The sequence below is a fragment of the Cyprinus carpio genome, chromosome B20, assembly GCF_018340385.1.
Source record: "Cyprinus carpio isolate SPL01 chromosome B20, ASM1834038v1, whole genome shotgun sequence".
In the NCBI taxonomy this organism is placed as follows: Eukaryota; Metazoa; Chordata; class Actinopteri; order Cypriniformes; family Cyprinidae; genus Cyprinus; species Cyprinus carpio.
This window is the reverse complement of record NC_056616.1, coordinates 16899938-16925010: the sequence shown is the minus strand read 5'-3', so window position 1 is coordinate 16925010 and position 25073 is coordinate 16899938. Positions and strand designations below refer to the sequence as shown.

The following is a 25073-nucleotide window of genomic DNA, read 5'->3' as shown; positions in this document are numbered from 1 at the left end:
ACTGTGCAATTAACAATGTCAACTGTTATGTCACACAATGTCCCCTACATCGAACAACCTGTTGTTCAGACTGGCCAAATATGGTGTGAATCTTCAGCAGTGGAATGAAGTGGCTTGCTCTCATGCAACCACCGAAAAATAATTCAGAACACTGTGTGTTTCTTTTTTACCACTAACTAGACTCAGGAATGCAAATTACATTGTGCATGGAAACACATTAAAAGGAAGCTGGCACACCATAACCTTCTGCTAGAAAGATGATGGAACGGACTCGGAAAACATACTCTGATATTGAAAGATATTTAGCAAGTCATATAATACGGGGACCTGTGGAAACAAATCTCCTTTCATCTGTGAGATCTGCAGGTTAATGGCTCTACTCTGATATTACAGGTAAATTACTGAAACAACTGCACAGGTGGTCACAGTTCATTCTAATCTTACATCTGAAATGCTCCAGCTGTTTTGTGCTAATTCAAGGCCAATTCAATGATGAATTACTACATTCAGATTCAAAACAGTCATACAAAATAGTCCATGACAAAATATGCAGACCAAATCTGCCTCTTTGGTTACTTAATGATCCTGTGTGGCCTTTGACCTCAGTTTAGAGATGAATTCAGGTGAACATGCCATTCTGCTGATTTAATTCTCTTCAATAAAGTTTTTCTTGCATGTAACTTGCTGAGAGACATAAACAAGATGTTTAAGTGTGTCTGAATAAACACTCCAGTGCCTGGTTGGTCTCGGAGAGAAAGGCTGTTTTGGTTTAGTATGGAATGGTATTCCTGTCTCTTAGGTTTCTTTGGGACAATCTAAGACAGTGGGGCTTAATATAGCTCATCCTGAAAAATAATAAAATTTTCTGTTTAGTGAATGATTTGAATGATTTATAATGATCTAGCCACAGACTGACATCGGACATTTTGAGAAGCCTTATATACACTAAAGGTATGAATGTTGCATTAAGTTCTTTTTTTTCACAACTTTTCTGAATATTTAAAAGTGTATATATATATATATAAAGAGAGAGAGAGAGAGAGAGAATTGTCCAGTCAGCAATATCTATACTGTATATGCAATATTATTTTTTCCATTTTATTTTGCCAGTATTTAGAAAAAATAAACACTCTCAATTTTTACATACAGTATACTTTAGTTTAATATATTTTTCATAAAAATTGTATACATTAATACCATTAACATATTAATTAATATATTTTTTGAAAATGAAAGTATTCTAAATATACACTGAATGTACTGGATATATTGTTTTAATTAGAGAGAGGCATTATTGAAGTAATTGAGACTACCTTGTTGAGTGTGTGTGTATACACACATACATACATCCATACAGTACATACATACACAAAACATATACTGAGATGATTTTGTTGTTTATTAGTTCATGGGTGTATCTACTTCTGAATTCTCAAGTTATTTTTAGAGAAGAAAATATTTTTTATGCTTTATTTGTACACATAAAACTCAGTTAATTCTGTCTGAAATAAACCTCTTAAAACCTTCTGTACACTCCTACCGCCCACTTTACAGAAATGATCTAAGTTTTTGTGCATGTTAGAGTCCAAACAAGCTTAAATAACCCCCATAGCACTTTTTACAAAGAGGCAATAATAATAAAAAAAAGTTTAGTAAAATGGTGGGTGTGCAAGATTGTTTTTAAATCTGGAGAACCTGATGAGTAATATGTCCTGCCCCTCCTACATTTATAGGGCAGAGAGTAGATATTTGCTCAGTCAGATTGATCATTATCTTACTCACTTATCTCCTGGACTTGTGCGTGCCATGACAGCTCAGACATCAGCTACACATCTGATGCTTATTGCTTACAAGAAAGCTTTAAAATAATCCAGAAAATAGGTATAAACTTTGAATATGTGAAAGATTATTTCTTTATTTATGATGTTTAACACCAAATGTAAGCAGCTGTCCCATAACTGGAATATTTTCTCCTTCACCTTTGAAACCCGGTCAACTCAAGTACCACAGAAGCTCTTAACTTCAAGAAGCTTGTGTGCGTCATTGAGCGAAAGCATGGTTTCCATGACAGAGGTTTGGAAGCCGTTTAGCTGAGTGATGTCGCAGACGCTCAGACTGACAATATCTCTTGAGACCGGGTGCCATATTTCTGAGCACAATAGGCCTGCATGGCCACGGGGCAGAGAGAGTAAACACAAAGCAGTGATGACTGGTGTACAACCTCTTGTAACATCAGTTACATCTGTCCAGAGAGGTCTCTGAGGTGAGCTTTATCATTCTGACCCTCCAAACAATACAGCTACCACCCCTGTCTGACATCTCCCAGGACCAGTCAGATTAAACTTGAGCTGAATCCCACATCTGCTCACAAATGAGACGTTCATCACTGTGAAAGCAAAAATGCACATTCAGTTGAAGAAGTGTCTTCATTCCAGTTATGTTTCACTGAAAAATCAACAACAGCCAAGGTGGGCGTCAGGTTTAAGCAACAGAAGTCTGCATACTTCCTCTCGCAAATCATTGAATAGTACAAATAGACTGTTTTGAGTAGAAATAGGAAATGGTTGACTGATCCTCTTTTAATCATCCTAACTCGGCTGGTCAAAGATGCAAACCTTAAAGAAACAGTTCACCCAAAAATGAAAATTCGGTCATCATTAACTCACCCTCCACTTCCTCCAAACCTGTGCTTTCCTTTCTTCTGTTGAACACAAAAAAAAGATATTTTAAAGAATGTTGGTAACCAAACAGTTAACGGTAGCCATTGACTTCCATAGTATGGAAAAAAATACTACAGAAGTCAATGGCTACCAATGGTTACTCTTCAGAATATCTTTTTTTTCATGCTCAACAGAAAAAAAGAAACTCATACAGGTTTTGAACAACTTGAATTTTAATTTCTGAATACAAACAAACAAATAAAAAACAGCTCCATATGGCTCACCTTACAAATGTTTATTATTTATTATTTTTTATTTTGTGAATTGTATTTTATAAACGTGTTTTAGCTTAAAAAAGTATCTAATGCTTAATGGTAACCTACCACACATAATAAGATAAAAATCCCAGATAACTGATTTTATAAATTTAAGCTGCTTTAAAGTTGGCCTATAAGCAACTTTTACAGAAATCAACAATAGAAATCATTCAGTAGACCCAGGTGTTCAAATATCCACAGAACGCGCTCTAGCGGAGAGACGTGTTACTGCAGCACTTCCACGAGCATCCTATAAGATGCTGTGCATGGCACCGAGCACTCAAATAAAGCGTACTTACTCGTTACATAAAACACACGCTCTAAAATAAAGTCGCCACTTGAACGTGAAAACGTTTTAGTCATTCATTATACACAGATTTAAATAAAATATATACACAAGGAACGGTAGGGTAGAGACTTCGGTGACAAGAAATAACTGGAATTATTGAATGACAAAACAAGCAGCAGTACGTGGATACAAAAATAATCAGGACCGCGGCAAATAAAAAGGTACTAAACGGAAGCAGCGGTCAGGAAAATCAAAAGTATGATTATGGAATGTGTTCGTTGGAATGTGGTGCGTTTTTCCCCTCGTGTGTATCTCACACAAGCGCTCTGTGAGGTAACGCAAGCTCGTCCCTTTTTCCTTCCAGCATCTGATTGGAGGAGACGCGCGCTCAGGAATGTCATGAAACTATTTAAATAGCACTTTGTTCTCTTCGGTAATAGTTAGATTGGCCACTGTAACTACAGCAAAGAAACACCGAATGCTGTAGACCGCGGTTAAACAGAAAAATAAAATTTCTTTATTTTGAAACGACCTTTGATTGACGCATCTTAGGAATTATATCACTTTACCCTGGATTTGCTGCTGTTTTAAACACTTGGAAGGTGAGTTGTTTCTTATATTTTAATAATTGATTTTTCAGACCCGTTAAGCTTAAGTTTTGCTGAATTTTCAACAATTTATATATTTATTTGTGATTTCCGATAGGTACAAGAATAAGTGACAAAATGAAGTCAGCTGCAATCTTTTTGCTACTGATGCTTTGGAGCTGCGAGAGCGCGAGAGTCGCAGGTGAGCGATGATACAAAGGAACGAACTAATCTGGAACTGATTGCATTTTTGAGTGAATGCTGTTGTGGTTTAAAGTATAAATAGCTGTTAAATATTATAGTACTAACTGACAATCAGTTGGTAATTATCGCAAAGTAAACTCCAGCAGGTCTTAAATAGCCTACATTTGTGACCCTGGACCACAAAAACAGTCACAATTAGCACGGGTGGCATATATTTGTAGCCAGGAATACATTGTATGGGTCAAAATTATATATTCTTCTTTCATGCCAAATATCATTAGGATATTAAGTAGCCTAAAGATCATGTTCCATGATATATAAATCTCAATTTCAAATAAATAAATAAAAAAAAAAAGAAAAAAGACCCGTATGACTGGTTTTGTGGTCCAGGGTCACATTTATGAAAAAAAAAGAATAATTTAAGTTTAATTTTATTATCGGATTATAGAGACAAGCACAGCTATCATATGAAGGAGACGTATGAGTGGTCAAAAAAATTGACCGCTGAACTGACCAATCAGAATCTAGCATCTACTCTAGAGAGCCATGGAATAAATTAAAACTGTGTCCATTAATATCAAGTACATTATAACGAGATTTCTTTAACTTCTGAATTCTTGTTAGAAAGTCGAGACGACAACAGCGTTTACGATCTGTTTGAGCTCGTCCAAGTGCAGAAGAAAAACCACGGGGTGACTCTGGTGAAAGGCGACGATCCGTACAGCCCCGCCTACAAGATCCTGAACCCCGACCTGATTCCCCCGGTTCCCGAGAGCGCCTTCAGGGACCTGATCGACTCCATCCACGCGGAGAGAGGATTTCTGCTTCTGCTCAACTTCAAACAGTTCAAACACACAAGAGGAAGCCTTCTGACCGTGGAGAAGAAAGATGGCTCCGGACCCGTTTTCGAAATCATTTCCAACGGGAAAGCCAATACTCTGGACATTGTTTTTTCCACTGAAAACAAGCAACAGGTCGTGTCCATTGAGGAAGCGGATTTGGCTGTGGGACATTGGAAAAACATCACGCTTTTCGTGCAGGAGGACAGGGTTCAGTTCTATGTGGGATGCGAGGAGGTGAATACAGCGGAGCTCGATGCTTCTATCCAGACTATCCTCACTCAGGAGACCCCGGGCGTGGCGAGCCTGAGGATCGGCAAGGGCGCAGTGAAGGACAGGTTCATGGTGAGTGAACGGTTCGCTGTCTATGAATCCTGTTGCGTGCCAAATACATTAAGAAGCATTAATCTCTTGTGGATTTTTTTAGGGGGTGTTGCAAAACGTGCGCTTTGTGTTTGGTACCACACTGGAGGCAATTCTGAGGAATAAAGGATGCAAAAACAGTAAGTGTAATGCAGAACACATGCATATGAATCCGTTAGAAAACTGCTTTTTGCTTGTTTATTATAAGTAGGCAACATTGCGTCTTGGGTAAAATTTATTTAAAATATATTTTTTTTAAATTGTATTGTATTGTATTTTGTATTGTATTTTAAATAACAAAAAAATACAATTAACATAACATCTGTGCCAGTGAACAATAGCAATATAAAATAAAGACTAATCTGCATTCACTATCATGAGCCTTTTTTTATTATCTTTTCATTCAACTTTTCTATTAGCTCAGTAATTTTTATAATGAACTTTAAGCCATCTGAATGCCCTTTCCTCTTGCAGCAATTATGACTGATATCATCACCCTTGACAATCCCATAAATGGATCCAGACCTGCAATCAGGACTGATTACACTGGCCACAAAACAAAAGGTAATCCTTCCTTTCCAGAAATCTATACAAATAAAATATATGTAAATTGAGAATCCAAATGCAGGTTTAATCAATGCAAACTGTATATTTCTCCTATGTAGATCTGCAGATGATTTGTGGCTTTTCATGTGAGGACCTGGCTGCCATGTTCAAGGAACTGAAAGGTCTTGGTGTGGTGGTGCAAGAGCTGTCCAATGAACTCCGCAAAGTGGTGAGCAAAAAGTTGGTGCATATGAATATGCTGTGTAACATGACATAGATAATACTGTAGATTAACACATTCCATCCACATAATAACTCAATTTTTGTTCTGTTTTCTAGACGGACGAGAAAAACGTGCTCATGAATAGCATGGGCATTCATGCTGGTGTCTGTCTTCACAATGGAATTGTGCACAAAAATAAGGAGGAATGGACAGTGGACGATTGCACAGAGTGCACTTGCCAGGTAAGAACCCAATAACCTGCAGACATGTACCTGTTGTAGACTCTGAGAGCTGCCTGCTCTGTCATTGAGCCACTAATTTGTGTGTAAACGAGACGGGAGCCATGTCATGTGTGCTATGATACACAGTACTGGTCTTAGTCTTGTCCATTGTGGCAGACTTAAGCCAGGTGTATCCATTTCCCTTAACCGCCTAGCCTGTAATTAAAAGTGTGAAATGGAGGTAGCTGAAGAAAATACAGTCAGCTAAAGAAAGCCTTATAAACTAAATTTGTTATATCCTTGCCTTTAGACTTGTCTCTCTGAAGTGCCAGGTTATATCAATACTGAGGAATACTTGCATGCCTAATTACACAGACTTATATACAAACAGACTTGTATACAACATTATATCCACTCTCAAGCTTAAGTTTACGATGACTTTAAGGAAAATTGTAATGTTGAGTGTGGTGTTGCACTAATTATTTTTTTATTCCAGTCATGCATATCCTTTAACAAATGATTAATGAGAGTCATTGTGTTAACCGCAGAACTCTGCAACGTTGTGCCGCAAGATTTCATGCCCCCTAATCCCATGTGCAAACGCCACAGTGCCTGATGGAGAGTGCTGCCCTCGATGTGGAACCCGTAAGTGCAACTGAACTAACGTTATTGTATAACAAAATTCAGAGTTAGAGTTGGGGTCATTGTAATCACTTTAGAATATAATTCATATAGTTGTTTATATATTAGATAATGTTACAAAATATTTATATTTCAAATAAATAGGGTGCTTTGTATTCATCAAATAATTTTGAAAAGCATCCAAATTTTATCAACAGATTGCACCAAATCAGTATATCAGAATGATTTCTAAAAGATCATGTGACACTGAAGACTAGAGTATTGGATGCTGAAAATTCAATGTCGCCATCATAGAAATATATTACATTTTTTTTTAAAACATACACTTTTTAACAATATTTAATAATGTTACTCTTTTTACTGTATTTTTAATCAAATAAATGCAGCCATGGTGAGCTTAAGAGACTCATCCACAGACTAAAAGTAAATGTTCAAGCGAGAAAAAAAAACTTTCTTGTGAACTTGAATGTACTTTATTGTTAACCAGGCAAATTTCTGACTTTTAAAAGCTTTTCTATTGAAAGCGCTGTTGCTATCCAAACATCCACAGTCATTCCTGTATCACACAATAGACTTCAACTGAAGTTTAACTAATGAAAGGAACACTAGAGCTTTGTGCATCACTGAATCACTAAATGGCCATAATTGTCTAAATTAGTTAAAGAGAGGTGGAAAACTGGTGCTGTTTGGCAGAGATTCAAAAAATAAATAGCAGGCTCCTCAAGTCTTGAGGGCTCGCCGTGCATAGCAAGGATCTCAATTAATATCAGCCTCATATGTTTGAACTTATGGCATAATCAGGGGTGTCTGCAAATACCATCCACATTTGGAGAAAGGTATCCCTGTGCATTAAATACACTGACATTTCCCCAGCATTCCAACTGCTTGGTTCATGCCAGGGTTCCCTGGAGTGCTCTGTCTCGAGCTGCCCAGGCTAAATTGAGTCCATTAAGCCCCAGTATTAAAAGCTTTTCTCCATTTTGCTGCTTTACAAAGAAGGAATAGCTCTGCTATTGTCTCGTTTTGCTCTCTCGACAGCGAGCGACTCCGCTGAGGATGGCTGGTCCCCCTGGTCTGAATGGACCCATTGTTCTGTGTCCTGTGGAAGGGGCATTCAGCAGCGCGGCCGCTCCTGTGACCGCATCAATAACAACTGCGAAGGCACATCGGTGCAGACGAGAGACTGCTACCTTCAGGAGTGTGACAAGCGCTGTGAGTGGTGCCCAGTGGCCAAAAGTGTGGTTTTTCCTTACAATAGAGGAGAAAGGTAATAACCTGCATCGTTTTTAACAGTTAAGCAGGATGGCAGCTGGAGTCACTGGTCACCCTGGTCTTCTTGCTCGGTCACCTGTGGTGCTGGTGTTATCACACGCATCCGTCTCTGCAACTCCCCAACACCTCAAATGGAAGGCAAAGAATGCCAGGGTGAAGGTCGGCAAACTGAAAGGTGTGAGAAATCACCATGTCCGAGTAAGTAAACCCTATGCAGCATGTCCATTTTCTTGTTTATTAAAAAATGCAATTGTCCAAATTTTTGTTGCACAATTTTTTTCTTAGTCAGTGGTGGCTGGGGACCATGGTCACCCTGGGATACTTGCTCTGCCACCTGTGGTGGTGGAGTCCAAAACCGTAAACGTCTTTGCAATAATCCAGTACCCATGTATGGTGGCAAAGACTGTGTGGGAAACACAAAGGGCAGCCAGATTTGCAACAAACAAGCCTGTCCAATTGGTGAGTTCTAGTGTCACTCAAACCTTAAGATGATACTAGTCTGTGTTTCCGAGATAAGTCATGCTTATTTTCATTTTTCACAGATGGATGCCTTTCAAATCCATGCTTTGAAGGAGCCCAGTGTACAAGCTTCCCAGATGGCTCTTGGAAATGTGGAAAATGCCCCACAGGATACACTGGCAATGGAATCAACTGCAAGGATATCAATGAGGTGCAGTACACTGCTTTTTAGGGATGCACCGATACTATAATCCTGGCTGATTCTGAATGCAGTGGGCAGCAAAAATCTCATCCCGATTGTCTTTTTCTCTGTTACAGTGTAAGGAAGTCCCTGATGCCTGCTTTGAATTTAATGGAGTCCACAGGTGTGAGAACACAGTGCCAGGCTACAACTGCCTGCCTTGCCCCTCACGCTACACTGGCCCACAGCCGTTTGGTCAAGGAGTGGAGGACGCTGCTTCCAAGAAACAGGTAAATGAGAAAACACTGAAAGATTACAGATTACCTATGTTGAACTAATGAACTAATGTGCACCGACTGATTCATCTTTTCCTGCAGGTCTGCACGCCTCGTAATCCCTGCCTCGATGGAAGCCACGACTGCAATAAGAACGCTCGCTGCAACTACCTGGGCCATTTCTCAGACCCAATGTACCGCTGTGAGTGCAAACCTGGCTTTGCTGGAAATGGACTGATCTGTGGAGAGGACACTGATCTTGATGGCTGGCCTAATGCTGATCTTGTGTGTGTCGAGAATGCAACCTATCACTGCAAGAAGGTTGGCATATATTGGCTTTATTTGTTATAAAAATACAAATCATTGTGGCTATTATTCATATTCATATACTACTACTCATTTTTTTAAGACAACTGCCCCAATCTTCCTAACTCTGGGCAAGAGGACTATGACAAGGATGGAGTTGGTGATGCTTGTGATAATGATGATGACGACGATGGCATTCCTGATGACAGGGTAAAATATAGTTACATTATTGTTTATACAGTGTATTCCACAGGTGCTCATTCCAGTCAAGTGACTTTTTGTATATTTTGCACCGTGTATGTCTGAATGAAGAAAGAGAAGCCGCCCAAATTTTACATAGCTTACAGGCTGAGGTGTGGAAAAAAGTGCTGTGTAAAGTAAATTCAGTTTCTCTTGGAGACCAACCTCAAATTCCACCAAAGAGGTACCTTTCTGAAAGACCTGCAGTGTATCTTGCTAATCCAATATTATCCTTGGTCCAGTTCCTAAAATAAGGCTTGCTTTTATCGTTGCGCTCTTCTAAATAGACCTACACAGCCGCAGCCAAATTACAAGCCTAACATCTAAAAGTAATAACCTTCGTGTGAGCGTGCCCTGTAGAGAATCACTCGGCTGTTATTTGCCATATGTTTCTCCATCTGAACTGCGGTCTCTTTAAAAATAGGACAACTGCCCACTCATCTTCAACCCAAGACAGTACGACTACGATCGCGATGACGTGGGAGACCGCTGCGACAACTGTCCCTACAACAGCAACCCAGACCAGACTGACACTGACAACAATGGTGAAGGTGACGCCTGTGCTGTGGACATTGATGGAGATGGTACGAAACTCTGCTATATTTGCTTATCCATACATGGACATTCCTTGATAAACCTGCCAAGAAAACATCCATATATAATAAAAATAATAAATGTCAATGTAAAAAATCTTCAGCAAACTATAATTAATTTCTTTCTCTTTTTCTTTTTCATTCTTTTGTTTATTCTTTATTTCAATTGTGCAGTAAATTATGACCTGGATATTTTCTTGACAGGTTGCGTGAGAATCCAGTGTGTTTTCAATCAGTCTTCACCATTATTTCATTCTATTTGACAGGTATTTTGAATGAGAACGACAACTGCCCATATCTGTACAACACTGACCAGAAAGACACCGATCTCGATGGAGTTGGTGACCAGTGTGACAACTGCCCTCTGGAGCACAACCCAGACCAGGTATGTATATGTGAGACTTAAACAAGTAAGTGAATGCCGCAGGTGTTTCAAACCATTATATAATCCACGGAGATCTATGAGCTGTTCAGTTCAGCTCCAGAGTCTTTGCTAAAAAAAATACCCAGAGGGTAGTCGCAGTCGTTACTAAGCTATGTATGGGAGGAGTAAATCCTCTTCTTCTTGAATCCAAAGCCACACAATAAAGCACTAGGAGGCTTTTCAGGGACATTCACTAGTGTTCAGTTAACCCAAAGGACATGCAGAGGTTAAGAATGGTTATTATTTGCCGGTGGGGTTATGCATGCCCTGTCGGCACTCAATCCCTGTGGATCACACCTGTGCCATGGTTAACTGAAGAGAAGGAATGCACCCCTCCTTTCCTCATTAGACGCTGAAATGCGACTGTGGTAGTGCCAAGCTTCAGGAACATGAGATTGCTTTCTGAAAAAGCCTTCACAGATAGGCCAACTAGGACAGAAGTTTGTGCCTTTTAGAAAAAGGCCCATTCTAGTGGGAATATTTTTATTAAGAAAGCCCTACAGTTTTAAAGACACTCTGAGACTTTGGTGTTTAAAGATTCTACACTTTCACTCCGACAGGTCGACTCCGATTCTGACCGTGTTGGAGACAAATGTGACAGCAACCAGGATATCGATGAGGATGGTCACCAAAACAACCTGGACAACTGCCCGTACATCCCCAATTCTAACCAGGCTGATCACGACAAGGATGGTAAAGGAGATGCTTGCGACTACGATGATGATAATGACGGCATCCCTGATGACAAAGACAACTGCAGATTGGTTCCCAATAAAGATCAACTGGATTCTGATGGTCAGTTTAACATCTGAATATTCATTCAACTATTGCACTCATTAATGTAAAGATTTATACTTACTGGTTAAACTTCTTCCATTTGTAGGCGATGGACGTGGTGACGCCTGTAAAGATGACTTTGACCAAGACAATGTCCTGGATATCTATGATGTCTGTCCTGAGAACTTTGACATCAGTGAAACAGACTTCCGCAAATTCCAGATGGTTCCTCTGGATCCCAAGGGCACTTCTCAGATCGACCCCAACTGGGTGGTTCGGCACCAAGGAAAAGAACTGGTTCAGACAGTCAACTGCGACCCTGGCATTGCTGTTGGTAGGTTCAGTCTTTAAAAAAAAAACAGAGAAATCCATTTCACCTAAGCAAGAATAAATAGAAATACCTTTCACACATAGCCAATAAATTCAAAATATGTGTAATTACCAAAATTCTGACTTTTTAAAAAATTTCTTTAAAGGTTTTGATGAGTTCAATTCAGTCGACTTCAGTGGAACGTTCTTCATCAACACTGAAAGGGATGATGACTACGCCGGCTTCGTTTTTGGATACCAGTCCAGCTCTCGCTTCTACGTGGTCATGTGGAAGCAGATCACACAGACCTACTGGTCCAGCACACCTACCAAGGCACAGGGTTACTCAGGGCTGTCAATCAAAGTGGTTAACTCCACCACAGGGCCAGGTGAGCATCTGAGGAATGCCCTGTGGCACACCGGAGATACTCCAGGACAGGTATGTTTCACCAAGTTCGCTATGATAACATCAGGTTTGATGTTACTCTTTATATGAATGCCAACATTTCTGTATGTGATCCATTTTAGGTTCGCACACTGTGGCACGACCCAAAGAATGTGGGATGGAAGGACTTCACTGCTTACAGATGGCACTTGACTCATCGACCAAGAACTGGACACATAAGGTATTACTAAAAAGATCATTAAAACTAGAATTCTGGAATTAACTCTTATTTATATGCATTATATTCATCATATTTATATATATTTCAGAGTGGTCATGTATGAAGGCAAAAAGATCATGGCAGATTCTGGAAGAATTTATGACAAAACCTATGCAGGCGGAAGACTAGGTCTCTTTGTTTTCTCACAAGAGATGGTGTACTTCTCAGACCTCAAATATGAATGCAGAGGTGAGCGTCAACACATCCCATAGACACCCAAATAAAAGTTAGTTTTTCGATATTAACACTTCCTGTCTTTCTGTTCCCTTTCAGATGCGTAATTGCACAGACAGGAAGTTCATCAAAGAATGCACCTTTCCATATAAATATGTATTCTAGGAAAAGTCCAGGGACAGATTTGATGCTACTTTTTCTGCTGCCGCTCACACACTGGTGGAGTGAGAAAGCAGGTAGTCAATTTCAATGTAACTGTCACTGGTTGGGATAGAAACCAAGTGGCTTCTGATTCAGAATCTGGACTCCTCCGCCATTAGCAGGTAGAGCAGAAGAAAAGTCTCCCTCGCTTTGCTTAATTGGGAAGACTGCGATCTCTCTCTGAAAAACCTCATTCAGCTCTGTGTGGGAAGAGCTCCCAACAGACAGCTATGCACTTCAAAACCTTTACTCTCTCTCATGTTTTCATGCTCTCTTCTTGAAAAGCTGTCCAAATTATGGCTCCATTAGGGAGAGCGCCACCCTTTTTAAAGAAAGATTGCTTTTATAATATTCAGTATTTTATTAAAACTTTAAACTGTTTTCTTGACTAGAAAAAAAAAAGTGTTGTGAATGTTTAAGATATAGAAGCAACAACAAATGGTATAAAAACATTGTATAAGTAGTACAAGAACACTATTTTTGTATTCCAAGCAGGTGATTTTAGAGGACAAATTTTTAAATCTACATTTTTGTTTATCTATCTAAAGTTTCACTTAGCAAAGTCCTATCTTAAGTATCATGAACATCCATTAAGGTCTGGCGGGAGATAACTTATGGTTTAGTGGGCATAGTTTTCTCAGGGCTAGATGGTTAAACCATTTTAACATATTCATTAGAAATGGCAAAATGAAAGGTTGTATGAAGAGGAATTAGACAGACCAAGGATTAAAGACTCGCCACATCTGGATACTAGATTACCAAGTACTCTAGTGTGAGGTTTTATTTGAGATGCTAATTTCTACGAGAAAATTCTTTTAGACTTTTTCTATATATGTTTATGTAGCACTTTTTGAGTTTGGCAAGACTGTGCTGTGATTTTGCTTCAAAAAGCACAAGCGAGGGAATTTCTAAAGACTGCCCTCACTAAAACAACCATTTCAACATTTGTAAAAAAATAAACTCTCTTAACCAATGTTCTGTCTAAAACTACTCATCCAAACCTTTCCGGTCATGAACCGTTCATCCGTCACTTCCAAAGGAGATGATCTTCTGACCTATTTGCCTTTTCTGTCGAGAGAGAGATAAAGGAAAACTTTAATGTACAAATATTACCTCATTGCTGTTGTGTAATTTGATCAAGCAAAAGCTTTTAAGTACTTTTTCCTTTGCTTCAAGAAAACAAATTGGTTGCTTTATTGCTACTGTATCACAAGTTGTAAATAGTATATAGAACAAACAGCCAGCCCCACATCCCAATGGAAAATAGAGTAAAAAACAATAAGGAATACATTTGCCAGTGCTTCAAATGACCAGTACTTTTTTTAAGTTGATAAATTATTGCTTTATTGTTGTCTCTGTTTGTAAGACGGTTTCATTTGTGTGTGTAGATAAATGCTATTTAAATAATTTATCATGGAGTGCCACCTGAGAAAGAGGCATTTTCATCTGTATAAACAGTTTGCACACTGACGTGAGGATGTTCTGTTCTTCATTGTTTGTATCTTTGTGTTGTTATTTTTGTACAATTAGTAATGCTTGACTGTAAACATTTTTACTTAGTTACACAATGCAAAATGCCATTTTTACGTATAGCGATTATTTTGTTACATACTTCAGAATAATAAACAGATGATAGACATTGTAAAACTGATGTTTATTGGCTTTGGCTGCTTTTTATTACTGCATGTTTGGGTTTTGTGAGATTTTTTGTTGTGCAACTGCAAATGTTCTGTGCATGGCACGAAAGGTCAAAGCAATTATAAAACAAAAGTTCATAAAGGGCATCTTAGGCCCCAACATGTGCTTGAAAGCAAACAGCTTTATAGCATAAATGCCTTAAAAAGACACTAAACATAGTTCCAAAAATAGTTAATGTTAGTTCCCAGTTAAAGGCTGAGACTACTCCATTTTCTTCTTCTACAGACAGGCATACATGTCTTCAGTAGAAGTGTGGAATGTTGCAGCAGCGCCTCTCCTCAGGGTTAATCTTCTAATACCTCACTCGCCTGTGGGGAAAGCGTGAACCTCCCTGACCCATAGTGTGGCATTCTGCGTTTACTCAACCCAGATCTGGGTGATTTAGTGCTAGTCTGACAGGTGTGGGTCTGTAAACGCATTCATATCATGTTGGCCAGGGATCAGAGAAGATATCAGGGTTACTGTAGAGATCCAGAGACAATCTGGGCACAAGACTGCAAAGTTGGCCTTTGTATTAATTCTCAAAAACTAAGAAAGATCCATGACATGATATATGTCATGGAGATTATCTGCTTACTGAAGGTTTAAGTCTACTTCTAAGTCTTTTTGTCAGGGTTTGGCAAGGGAGAATCCAGATGCAGAATTAACAGGGGAACAAAGTTTATTAACAGAACTGGGAACACAAAAGGATGAGGCAGACAGACAGTCCACACAATAGGCCAGGGCACACGACGGGAAAAAGGCTGGCCGAGGATGGAGAAACTCCAAACTCTGTGGCAAAGGTGACTAGGTAGAACCCCAAGGAACCACAGACTTGGCACTGGGGTAGTTACTCTTGAAGCACCAGAATGCCTGTCAGGCCAGAAGCAGCAGCGACCAGGGAGGACTCAGGAAACGGCAGGAACCAACATGATAAACACACATAAAGACAAGACAACAAGAGAGACGAGAGATAACACAGATCAAAAGTAAAGACTTCCAAAAAAGGATAACTAGGGAGGGGAAACTGAATGCTAGAAATAAATTAACTGGAATAGAACAAAAGGGAAAGAAAAAAAAACTAGACTAGATAAAATACATTGAAAAGCAAACTCTACCAAGATCAACGGTACTAGCTAGAAGCAAGCACAAAAAAAAAAAAAATGCATGCAAAGACAAGAGGGAAAATGAGCACAATATAAGGCCATGTCCACATGTACACTTTACATGTTCTTCCATTTAAATAAAAAAATCTCCGTCCACATGAAAACGCAAAAGCATGCTATGAAGCACTGTCAAGAGCATGCAAAGCTAACAGGTGGTGATATAATCTCAACCGTAAAGCCATGTTGGCCAATCAGAAGCCTGAAAAAGTTTCCAGTATGCAGAGATAACAGCGCGTGCTCTGATCCAGTCTCCAAAATCCAGTTTTTGAAAATCTTTACTCTGGGAGGAGTTTTCAAAAATGTTCGGTTTCAGTGACCTGGTGCTGTGTTTGGACGAATGGCCAAACAGTACAGAAAAGCTGTGGTTATGAAAATACCCGCGTACGTGTGGACATGGCCTAAGGGAGCAGAGCACACAAGGATCAGGTGAACACAATCAAACAAACAAGGACCAAACAAGTGGATGTGGTAAATGAAAACAAGGAGGCTGGACAAGGGGAGCACATGGCCAACACAAATAAAGACTCAGGCACAAGACAAACAAACAGACATTAAACAAAGACAAGACTGACAAGGATGTCAGGGCAGGAGCCTGACACTTTTTGGTTGTGTTCCATAACTTTCATGGTGTTCTTGGTGGTCAGGCCTCCCATTCACATTTATGGCTTAAATATACATGAAATAAAAATTACATTGTTGCTATATGAATAGAAGCTGTAAATTCAAAATGTCTGAGGTACTGTCTGGTTATATATAAATCTTGAGGTTGTTTTTCGAGGCAGTAAAAACAGTAATAATGCAGGCTGAGGTTTTAGTTCCTACTTTTGAATTGTTTTTAAATTTAGTGAGTGTGCTTGAGTTTTTTATATAACAATTGAGACTTGGGGAGTAATTTAGCTGGGCAAGTATAACAGTTTGACACCTAATTTTTTTTTTTTTTATATGTATATGTGTTCTCATATATATTCATATATTCCCAGATTATATTTTAAAATGTAATGTATTCCTCTAATGGCAAAGCTGAATTTTTAGCAGACATTTCTGTAGTCTCAGTCATATGATCCTTTGGAAATCCTCAAGAAACATTTCTTGTTATTATCAATGTTGAAATTTTTTGAAATATTTAGTAACATATCTTTAATGTCATAAATATATGGAAATATATAAACATAATATAATGAATGAATGATTAGTAAATGACTGCAAAGCAGAATTAGCATAGACACTGATGTCATGATTTTAAAACATCATGTGAATGAGAAATGTATTACATGACATCTAGTCTGAAGATGTCAGAAAGCTACAGCTATTGTGGCTTTATTGTAGTAATTTGGAGCCGTTAGTTGCTGTCTTAAATCCTCACATTTGTAATGTCAGTCTTTGTTATTCCATTTGACCAATATGAAACCACTGTGTATACAGTGCTCCCATATGTTTATTTAGAGTGAACAATAGCATAAAATGTTGTTTTCCATGATGAATCAAGGTGAATGTCTACTGTACTGTCTGTGGCGAAAAAGGAAGCCGGAGACTAATAATTTACTATTCATTAAGGCACTGGCATGAGATGAGAGGCCATGCGGGAAGTTGAAAGGAAGTTGCTCTAGCTTTTAATTTCCTGCAGTGAGCTCCTGCTAACTCATGGTTAAAACGGATCCTGTAATTCATGCAACTCCCACCACTATACTGTATCAGACAGCAACAAACAGATCAAATCGCCAGGCAAAGATGCTTTACGTGTGGAAATAAAACAACACATATGATGAATGATGACTTTCATGCTTATTTTTGAAAGTAAATGTTTTAGGAAAAAGTATATGAACCCTTGGATTTACATTACATTTATGTATAAGCTGGTCATAAAATTGTATCTATTTTTCAAGTATAAAGACCAATACAGTCTTTAAACAACTTATATACACATACACAAGTTATACACATTAAACAACTAATATACACACACTAATATACACACATTTTCCTGTCTTTATTAAAAAAAAGGATGTATCAATGTTATGGCCTTTAACCGATAAATGGGCAGGTTTTTTTTAATTATTTTAAATTAAAACTAAAACAGGACTAAAATCAATTGTTTTATATTCTAACTTAAATCACAACACCATACATTATGAAAAATGGATATTCATTTCTTGGAAATCTTTCTAAGATTTAATTGAGTGTTAAATTCAGACTTGAGTGTTTAATTGAGTGTTAAATGGCAGCAAATTTCATCTACATTTAAAAGTAGCAGAAATGAGTATACAGTATTAAACATCTGAATACTCAAATATCGACTGTCTGATATCAAAAATGAAAAATCTCTAATATCGGCTGCTAACTAATTTGATACCGATACATCACTCATCCATGTTAGTTTTAGTATAATTTAAATACTTCAGTTTAGACTTATTTTCTTAAGTTGCAGATTTTCTATGATAGAAAATGATTTTAACACTGGTTCAGATGTTTTCTTGCAACTGCATAGAAATCAGATATTACCACCAAACATATCTATATACAACAGTTATGCCTAGGTTAGTTTCAAAGTTCTCTCATTTGAGCAGTATTTGAGCAGAATATGTTTTTTAAAAAATGCACAAGATGATGAATTTTAGGACTGAATAGTTGCTCAGCAGTGAAAGGAAGACTGAGGTTTCAGCAAGGCAATGTTGTTACCATTTACAGCCACAATTCACTGATGTGTGAAATACCAGGCTTAACTGTCATAAGCATACATGTCAGTACTGACCGTGCGCTCCTGCAGCCCGCTTGACATCGCGTGAGAGGGGATGTTACACCCACAGGTGTTTGCTTTTCCATTTTATTTCAAGCCCAGGAAAAGCTGGACAAGGTTGTGACATCATCTGCTCGCTGTGTGACAGACAGCTGAGAAGCATTACACGTGTGCAGAGATCGCCACTTTCAGTCACCCTGAGAAGAAACGCAAGCCACAAATGGACACATTCATTCTGGTTTGACAGAACAGACGAGCTCTCTGTATAACAGCTTTCCATAGCATAACTCAGTTTGAGGACTATATTATGACACACATGTCTGTATTAAAGTAAACTGCATCTCTTTAAACTGTATCAGGTTTCACAGCTTCTATAAACATACAGTACTCACTAAGCATAGGGAGATATTGCACAACACTGGTCATCAGATGCTCTGTGCAAATGCTACTGAACAGTAATATTGAGAAACTAACATTTTAAACAAAAAATGGTCAGGCATTTTTGTTGATTTTGACTCCTGCAGCAAAAATGGTAACAAAGGAAGCCACAGAAAATCAACTGTCATGTTTCCACAAACAAGTAGTAGTGAATGAATCAGTGTTCTTGAATGAATCGGTTGAGTGACAGATTCAATGACTCACTCAGTTTGTTCCTGAATAAACCAGTGTTATTGACAAATTAGTTGAAGGACTGATTCAATAACTCACTTATTTGTTTTGAATCGGTTGAATTAATCATTCAACTCACTTATAAAGTCACTGACCGCCATCTACTGGTGTAACGACGTAACCTGCAAGAAGAAAAGGGGAAAAAATGCTCTTGCCGCCACAGGCTTTAACTTTTAATGCAAAGATAATACCCAATGAGTGTGGGCCAAGAGAGCAAATATGTATCTGTGACTGCTCCCTAATATGAACCAGAAATGAACCCTGTACCAACCAGCCCCAGTCTCCTTAGCATTAACAATGAGTTGATTTAAAGTCCATCAATTTAACATAGAAAACGGTCTTTTGATGATCAGCAGTAACACACTGGGTACATCACCTCAGATTTGTTAGCTGAGCTCTGAAAGCCAGATGCTCCAGTGTTTGAACAGTGGGCAGAGCAGACTGTCTGGACAAGATGGATGAACTGAGGTGCCGTGTTGCATAAGTTCTGGCCAACTTACAGTGTGCACTTCTTAGGGATCTGACGGCAGCCCATATATAAGTGACCACCAAAGACAGCTGAGAGATGCCTCTGTGCCACAATATTTACCCTGCAAATGTTTTGGTTTCCATATATGCAACTGATAAAGAATTACACTGTATACTTGTTTAAAAGATTTATTAACCTGGTTTAAAGCTTTATTTCAAAAAGAGCTAAATTTGTGTCCTTGTTTTTCCTGTTTTTATTTTATTTTTGTATGAATTAAATATTATTTCTTTTATATTATATATAATCATTTCATTATATATATTTTAAATTTTTCTGTATTATATTTCAGTCAGTTTTTAAAATGTTTACTTGTTTAAAGCTTTAATGCAAAAAGTCAAATTAAAATGTTATTTATTTTAATTATTAGATATGTTTAGAACATGTATAGCAAATTTGAAATATAAAAATAATTCAAATTAAACTATATATAAAACAAACATTTTAATGTAAATATTAATAAATCTTTTTATATTATTATATAAATCCAAAAAATAAATAAAATAAATAAATAAATAAATAAGAATTCAATTAGTTTAATTATTCTATAATATATATAAATATAGCATATTTATTAAAAATTCAAATTAAACTATATATGAAACAAACATATATGGCTTATAATATATATTTTTATAATTTTTATATATTTTGTTTATATAAACATTTATCATGAGTGATAGGAATAAACATGCTAACTTGTCTATTTCCATGGCATTGATGATATCGAAGAACAGAGGAACGAGTGAACAAACATGAGGGCTAATATTGGGTTGCGCACATCCCTATTTCCCCAGCACTCTCTGCAGGGCTGGACAAAAGGCCCACAGAAATGTGAGCCTACGGAGTGCTGGTCTCTTTGCCTCAGATGCATGAATGGGCTCCTTTAGAGAGTGAGGCTGGAACACCTCACAGCAACACATAGTGCTGAGGGAGATAAAAAATACACACCCTCACACACATAATCCTCCATGGCCTCTCACTCGAACAATGAACATCAGACCTACAACACTTCCAACACTTGCTGCTCTGCAACTGTGCCCATCTGATTCAGTCACTCAAAGGAGAACGCTGCATATCCTACTTTAATATAAATCCAGAGCTTTGTCTGAACAGCTACTTTACTGAAACAAATACTTGTTGCTGTTGTAGCCACTGTTCAAATCAACACCATCTATTGATCCAGTTTCTCATATACACTTAGCGGGAACCAGCCCTGAAAGAAAATAGCACAGTCTTTGTCCCCGCTGTGGGAAATTTCTGCTGATTTCACCAAACCCCGGAATGGTGCCCACCAGGTGAGAGCTCTATAGAAAATGTCAACAAACTCTTTGTATGTGAACACCTGGTTTGTGCATGTTTAGACATTCAAATCAGTATTTATTTCACTATAATGTACTGGCTTGATGAAGAGAGTATGGCAGTTTTTCCTGACAATGGAGGTTGGCTCTTTTTTATTTTGTCTATTCATTTGTACAAAAATAAGTAAAAAATGTAATTCATACATACAATTATTTGAATACATCTCTTCTATGACAAGCATGTTTTTAAAATTCACCATTTGGCATATGGTCAAAAAAATGACACAGATATATATATATATATATATATATATATATATATATATATATATATATATATATATATATATATATATATATATATATATATACACGAAATTCGTAAAAAGAAACTCATAAAAAGCATTGGTCAATACAAAGTGAAATAATTTTAAATGTATGTATATATATATATATATATATATATATATATATATATACACACACACATTTAAAATTATTTTTTAATTTTTCTTTTTCTTTTCTTTTATATATATATATATATATATATATATATATATATATATATATACAGTAAGGGTATTTTAAAATTGTATTATATTTCACAAGATTAATGTTTTACTGTATTTTGATCAATCAAATAACAAAACATTTATAATTTAATATAACATCAATACATTTTCAATATTTACTTGCCATGATAATTTTCCACATTTAAGAGTTATTAAATTTCAACTTCCAATGTTTTTTTGTTTTTTTTCCAACCCAAATTAAACCAACATGGAACTTGGCACACACTTTAAACCAATACTTCTCCTTTTCTTTATCTTGGACACTTTTATTTGTCTTTGACCCAAGTGTCCTTTGCAAAAACCAAAACAATCCAGAAAAACTCTCTTTATAAAAAAATAAAATTAAAAAAATGGCAGTTTTTCAACCAGGGTGTTACACAATAATATAAAACCCCAAAGCAAGAGGATAAAATGTTGAGCCACATTTCCACTTGTGGGTTGAATTCAAACAATCGTTCCTTTGGTGACACTCCAATAATTGTGCTCACTTACAGTCCCACATGAGCAATATCACACCTTGATCTAAGACATCTGCACACATTCTTCCAGTTTTCTCCCAAATGGAAGTGTTTGAAAGAAATGAAATGATCAAAACAAGAGGCCCATATGCGCTTAAACATTGCATAACATGAGAATGTGAATACTGGGAATGTTATTATCACTGCTGATCCACTGTACCTTCACCTGCAAAGCTTTTCTTACCATCACCGCCATCATCCAAGCATCTTTCCAAACATAGCCAATCTATTCAGTCGATCTCATCCGCTCTGTCTCAGATCACACACCTGTGGTAGATAAAACAATGTGGGATGACACACATTTTAAAAAATGAGAAGAACATTTGGATGTTAAAACTGGATCAATTTACCTAAATCAATTTATCATCATCTGGCCTTAAAACATTGATATCTGACAGCAAATGATTTCAATATTATGCAAATGATTTCAATATTATGCAAATGATTTCAATATTACACAGATATATTGTAAATAGATGTTGTTAATTGTTAGCCTGCTCTCAGTATCTAACTTTTAGCTTTGTTCATTTGGATTTATTGCCCAATATGGTCCTAATTTGTGGTCATGCTATGATATTTATCACAGAGAACAAAAAGAAGACAGCTGCTGAGCACACATTTGAAAACCGCCACAAACGCTTTCACACAGAGATCAGCTGTGTATCTTCGCAGATTTTGCAAAGCTTGTGATTACAGAGCTAATTACCAGCATTCCTTGTGGGCTACTGTTAGAGAGCAGCACAAACACTAAACTAGTCTTGAGCTCCTGCACTGTTTAATGCTTTAGTCTAGAAACATTTTAATGCTTTATATGGGTTGTAACCAACAGCATAGTGCAAAAATTCAGTTTGGACTAGTATATTGTCAGCAGGTATATTTATTCATCACCTTTTTAAAATATTATTTTTATTATTTTTATTATTAGTTATTTTTATTATGAAATAAAAATGTGATCATTTAATATTATTGTTTATTTTGCCACTTTTAATAATAATAATAATAATAATAATAATAATAATAGTTTTTTTATTGAAATGTAAAAATCCATATTAAAGAAAGGTATGAGTCTAATCATAGAAGCTCTTTGAAAGCCTTAACATTGTTTTCGTGGGAGCAGTCTCAAAAATGGAAAATGTCACTAGCTAAAAATTCTCAACGGGGGAAAATTTCACTCGTGGGAAACAATCAAGACATTATGGGCCCAAACCAGTGGTAGAAAACACTGAGTCTGATTTAAAGTGTGTGTTTGCTTGAGAAAACCGTAGAGCTGGCCAACATTGAAAGAGTCCAGGACACCCACTGGACAAATTTATAGCACAAATCTTTAAACCACCATGTGGCTTAAAAAAAAAAAAAAAGTAACAGTCTTAGGTTCTAATAACCATCGATATTGAGGAATAAAGGAATTATTTGAAAGGCAGAAATTACATTTGTAATATAGTTCTATGGCCTTCATGAGTGGGTTCTCCAGTCACTGAAGAGTGTTTGAGGACCTGTAATTTTTTGCTAAAAATGAATGTAGTTTTGACATATACAAGTGTTTTCCAAAGACTGCCTCATACAATAACAGTTTCTTTCCATAGACACTTTCCTTTGTAGTTTGTATTTATGACTGCTAAAAACTGCAAAAGAAATAGCTGAATCACAAAAGCCAAAAGTAACAACACAACCTAAATAAATACCCTCAAAAAAAGTCTCTTTGACTAATACGTTGTTGAGGTGATGCAGTCAAGGCTGCTTTTAGCTGGTTAGTTATTGGTAAGGTTGTTAGTAGCGGTTTTTGGACTGGGTTTGACAGTTGTTCTAGGACCACCAAAAGGATTTTGATCCAAGTACTTGGCAAAATCACAGTCCCTGTAATAGGTCAATACAGAAACACTGGCACCACAGCTGCAAGCTAACAGTAACAACAGCAATTTACTTGAGTCTACTTGATCCGTGAACCAGACGGCACAAATACACACTCGTGTGCTTTCTATTTTTAAGTCTGGTGTTATAAATGACATAAAAGCCTTCTAATTACACTGTTTATAATATTTCAAGCGTTCCACTTTAGTAGCGCAGCTTTTGTAGAATTATCTGCACATGCATCTTAAAATTAAAGAGGGTTTTTTTTGTCTTGCCAACCACAACACAGTGTTTCTGTTGAAGGTTTTAAACTGGTCCTGAACACTCTTTATAGGCCATATAGCTTTAGTCAGACAAGCAGTAGGCAGACAAGACAGTTTTTGATTTTTGCCTTTGGTTGCAAGTCTAAACTCTTCAAATTCAGATTAAGGCTAACACAAACATCTGTACATATATTACTTGTCTGATAATAATTATATGACTTTTACTCCTATTGATATTTCTTGCTCACTTTCATTGGAAAAACCACATTGAGGGCAAGCAGATGATAGCAATTTTTATTTGAAATGAAATACACTCCAATAGATCTATTTAATTCTAGACTCTTTTCTTCACGTTGCTGTTTATACGCTGTGAAGCAGGCTCAAAACATGAGTTTATTCGGATTACAGTCATGAGAAAACCCTGTGGCCTCTTCTGAGGTTGAATTTTGGTTCTTTACAGATCCCAAATTAAAATCGTGGTTAGGTTTAGAGTAGGGTTAGGCTTAGGAAAAATGCATTGCTGGAACGTAAAGAGAAATTGTGTTGGTCAGTTAAATGATTTGTCGCAATGGGAAAAAAACTTTTAAAGAAGTAGAAAAAAGCCCACTTTTGACTTTATAAATCTATTTGGTATTAGTATTCCAACAATTCCAAGTATATTTGTGAATGTAGTCATTTTAATTACATTAGGATTTCACACCTCTAATTTCACAAGGGCTTAGAGAATTAGATAAAAAATAAAAAATAAAACTACAACTGCATGTCAGACGAGCTTAACTTTTATTTAATGCACATTTCTCTATATTTTATTTAAAGTTTCAAGTTTTTCCCCAAGCTGACAGGATTGAATGTTTCTGTTAATAGTTAGCAAAGAAGCAGGATATGACAGTTAAAATTAAATAATTATATCATAAAATCCAGCAGAATGAAAGATATGTTCACAAAATGACACGTGCAACTAATACGCAGTCTGAGAGCTAATTTGGAATTATTATTATTATTGGTCCCCAAAGTGAGCAGATGAAATTAGCA

The 25073-nt window shown here is 37.0% G+C and overlaps 1 protein-coding gene across 2 annotated transcripts; it reads left to right on the top strand.

Moving 5' to 3' along the window:
- The first annotated feature begins 3699 nt into the window (after positions 1–3699).
- Positions 3700–14418, top strand: LOC109113549 (thrombospondin-1-like). 2 transcript variants are annotated; one of them, XM_042747479.1, is made up of 23 exons: positions 3700–3868; positions 3972–4055; positions 4682–5241; positions 5324–5399; positions 5734–5823; positions 5925–6034; positions 6145–6270; positions 6798–6894; positions 7930–8103; positions 8185–8361; positions 8449–8622; positions 8706–8833; positions 8941–9093; positions 9181–9400; positions 9488–9594; positions 10049–10208; positions 10484–10602; positions 11202–11436; positions 11525–11752; positions 11895–12166; positions 12256–12353; positions 12442–12581; positions 12666–14418. In XM_042747479.1, exons 2-23 carry the CDS (start codon positions 3992–3994, stop codon positions 12671–12673), a joined length of 3516 nt encoding a protein of 1171 aa, XP_042603413.1. In that variant the 5' UTR covers positions 3700–3868; positions 3972–3991; the 3' UTR covers positions 12674–14418. The 2 variants fall into 2 exon arrangements, with proteins under 2 accessions (XP_042603413.1, XP_042603414.1); XM_042747480.1 differs by lacking the exon at positions 9488–9594 and having other exon boundaries at positions 9181–9399.
- The last annotated feature ends 10655 nt before the right edge of the window (positions 14419–25073 follow it).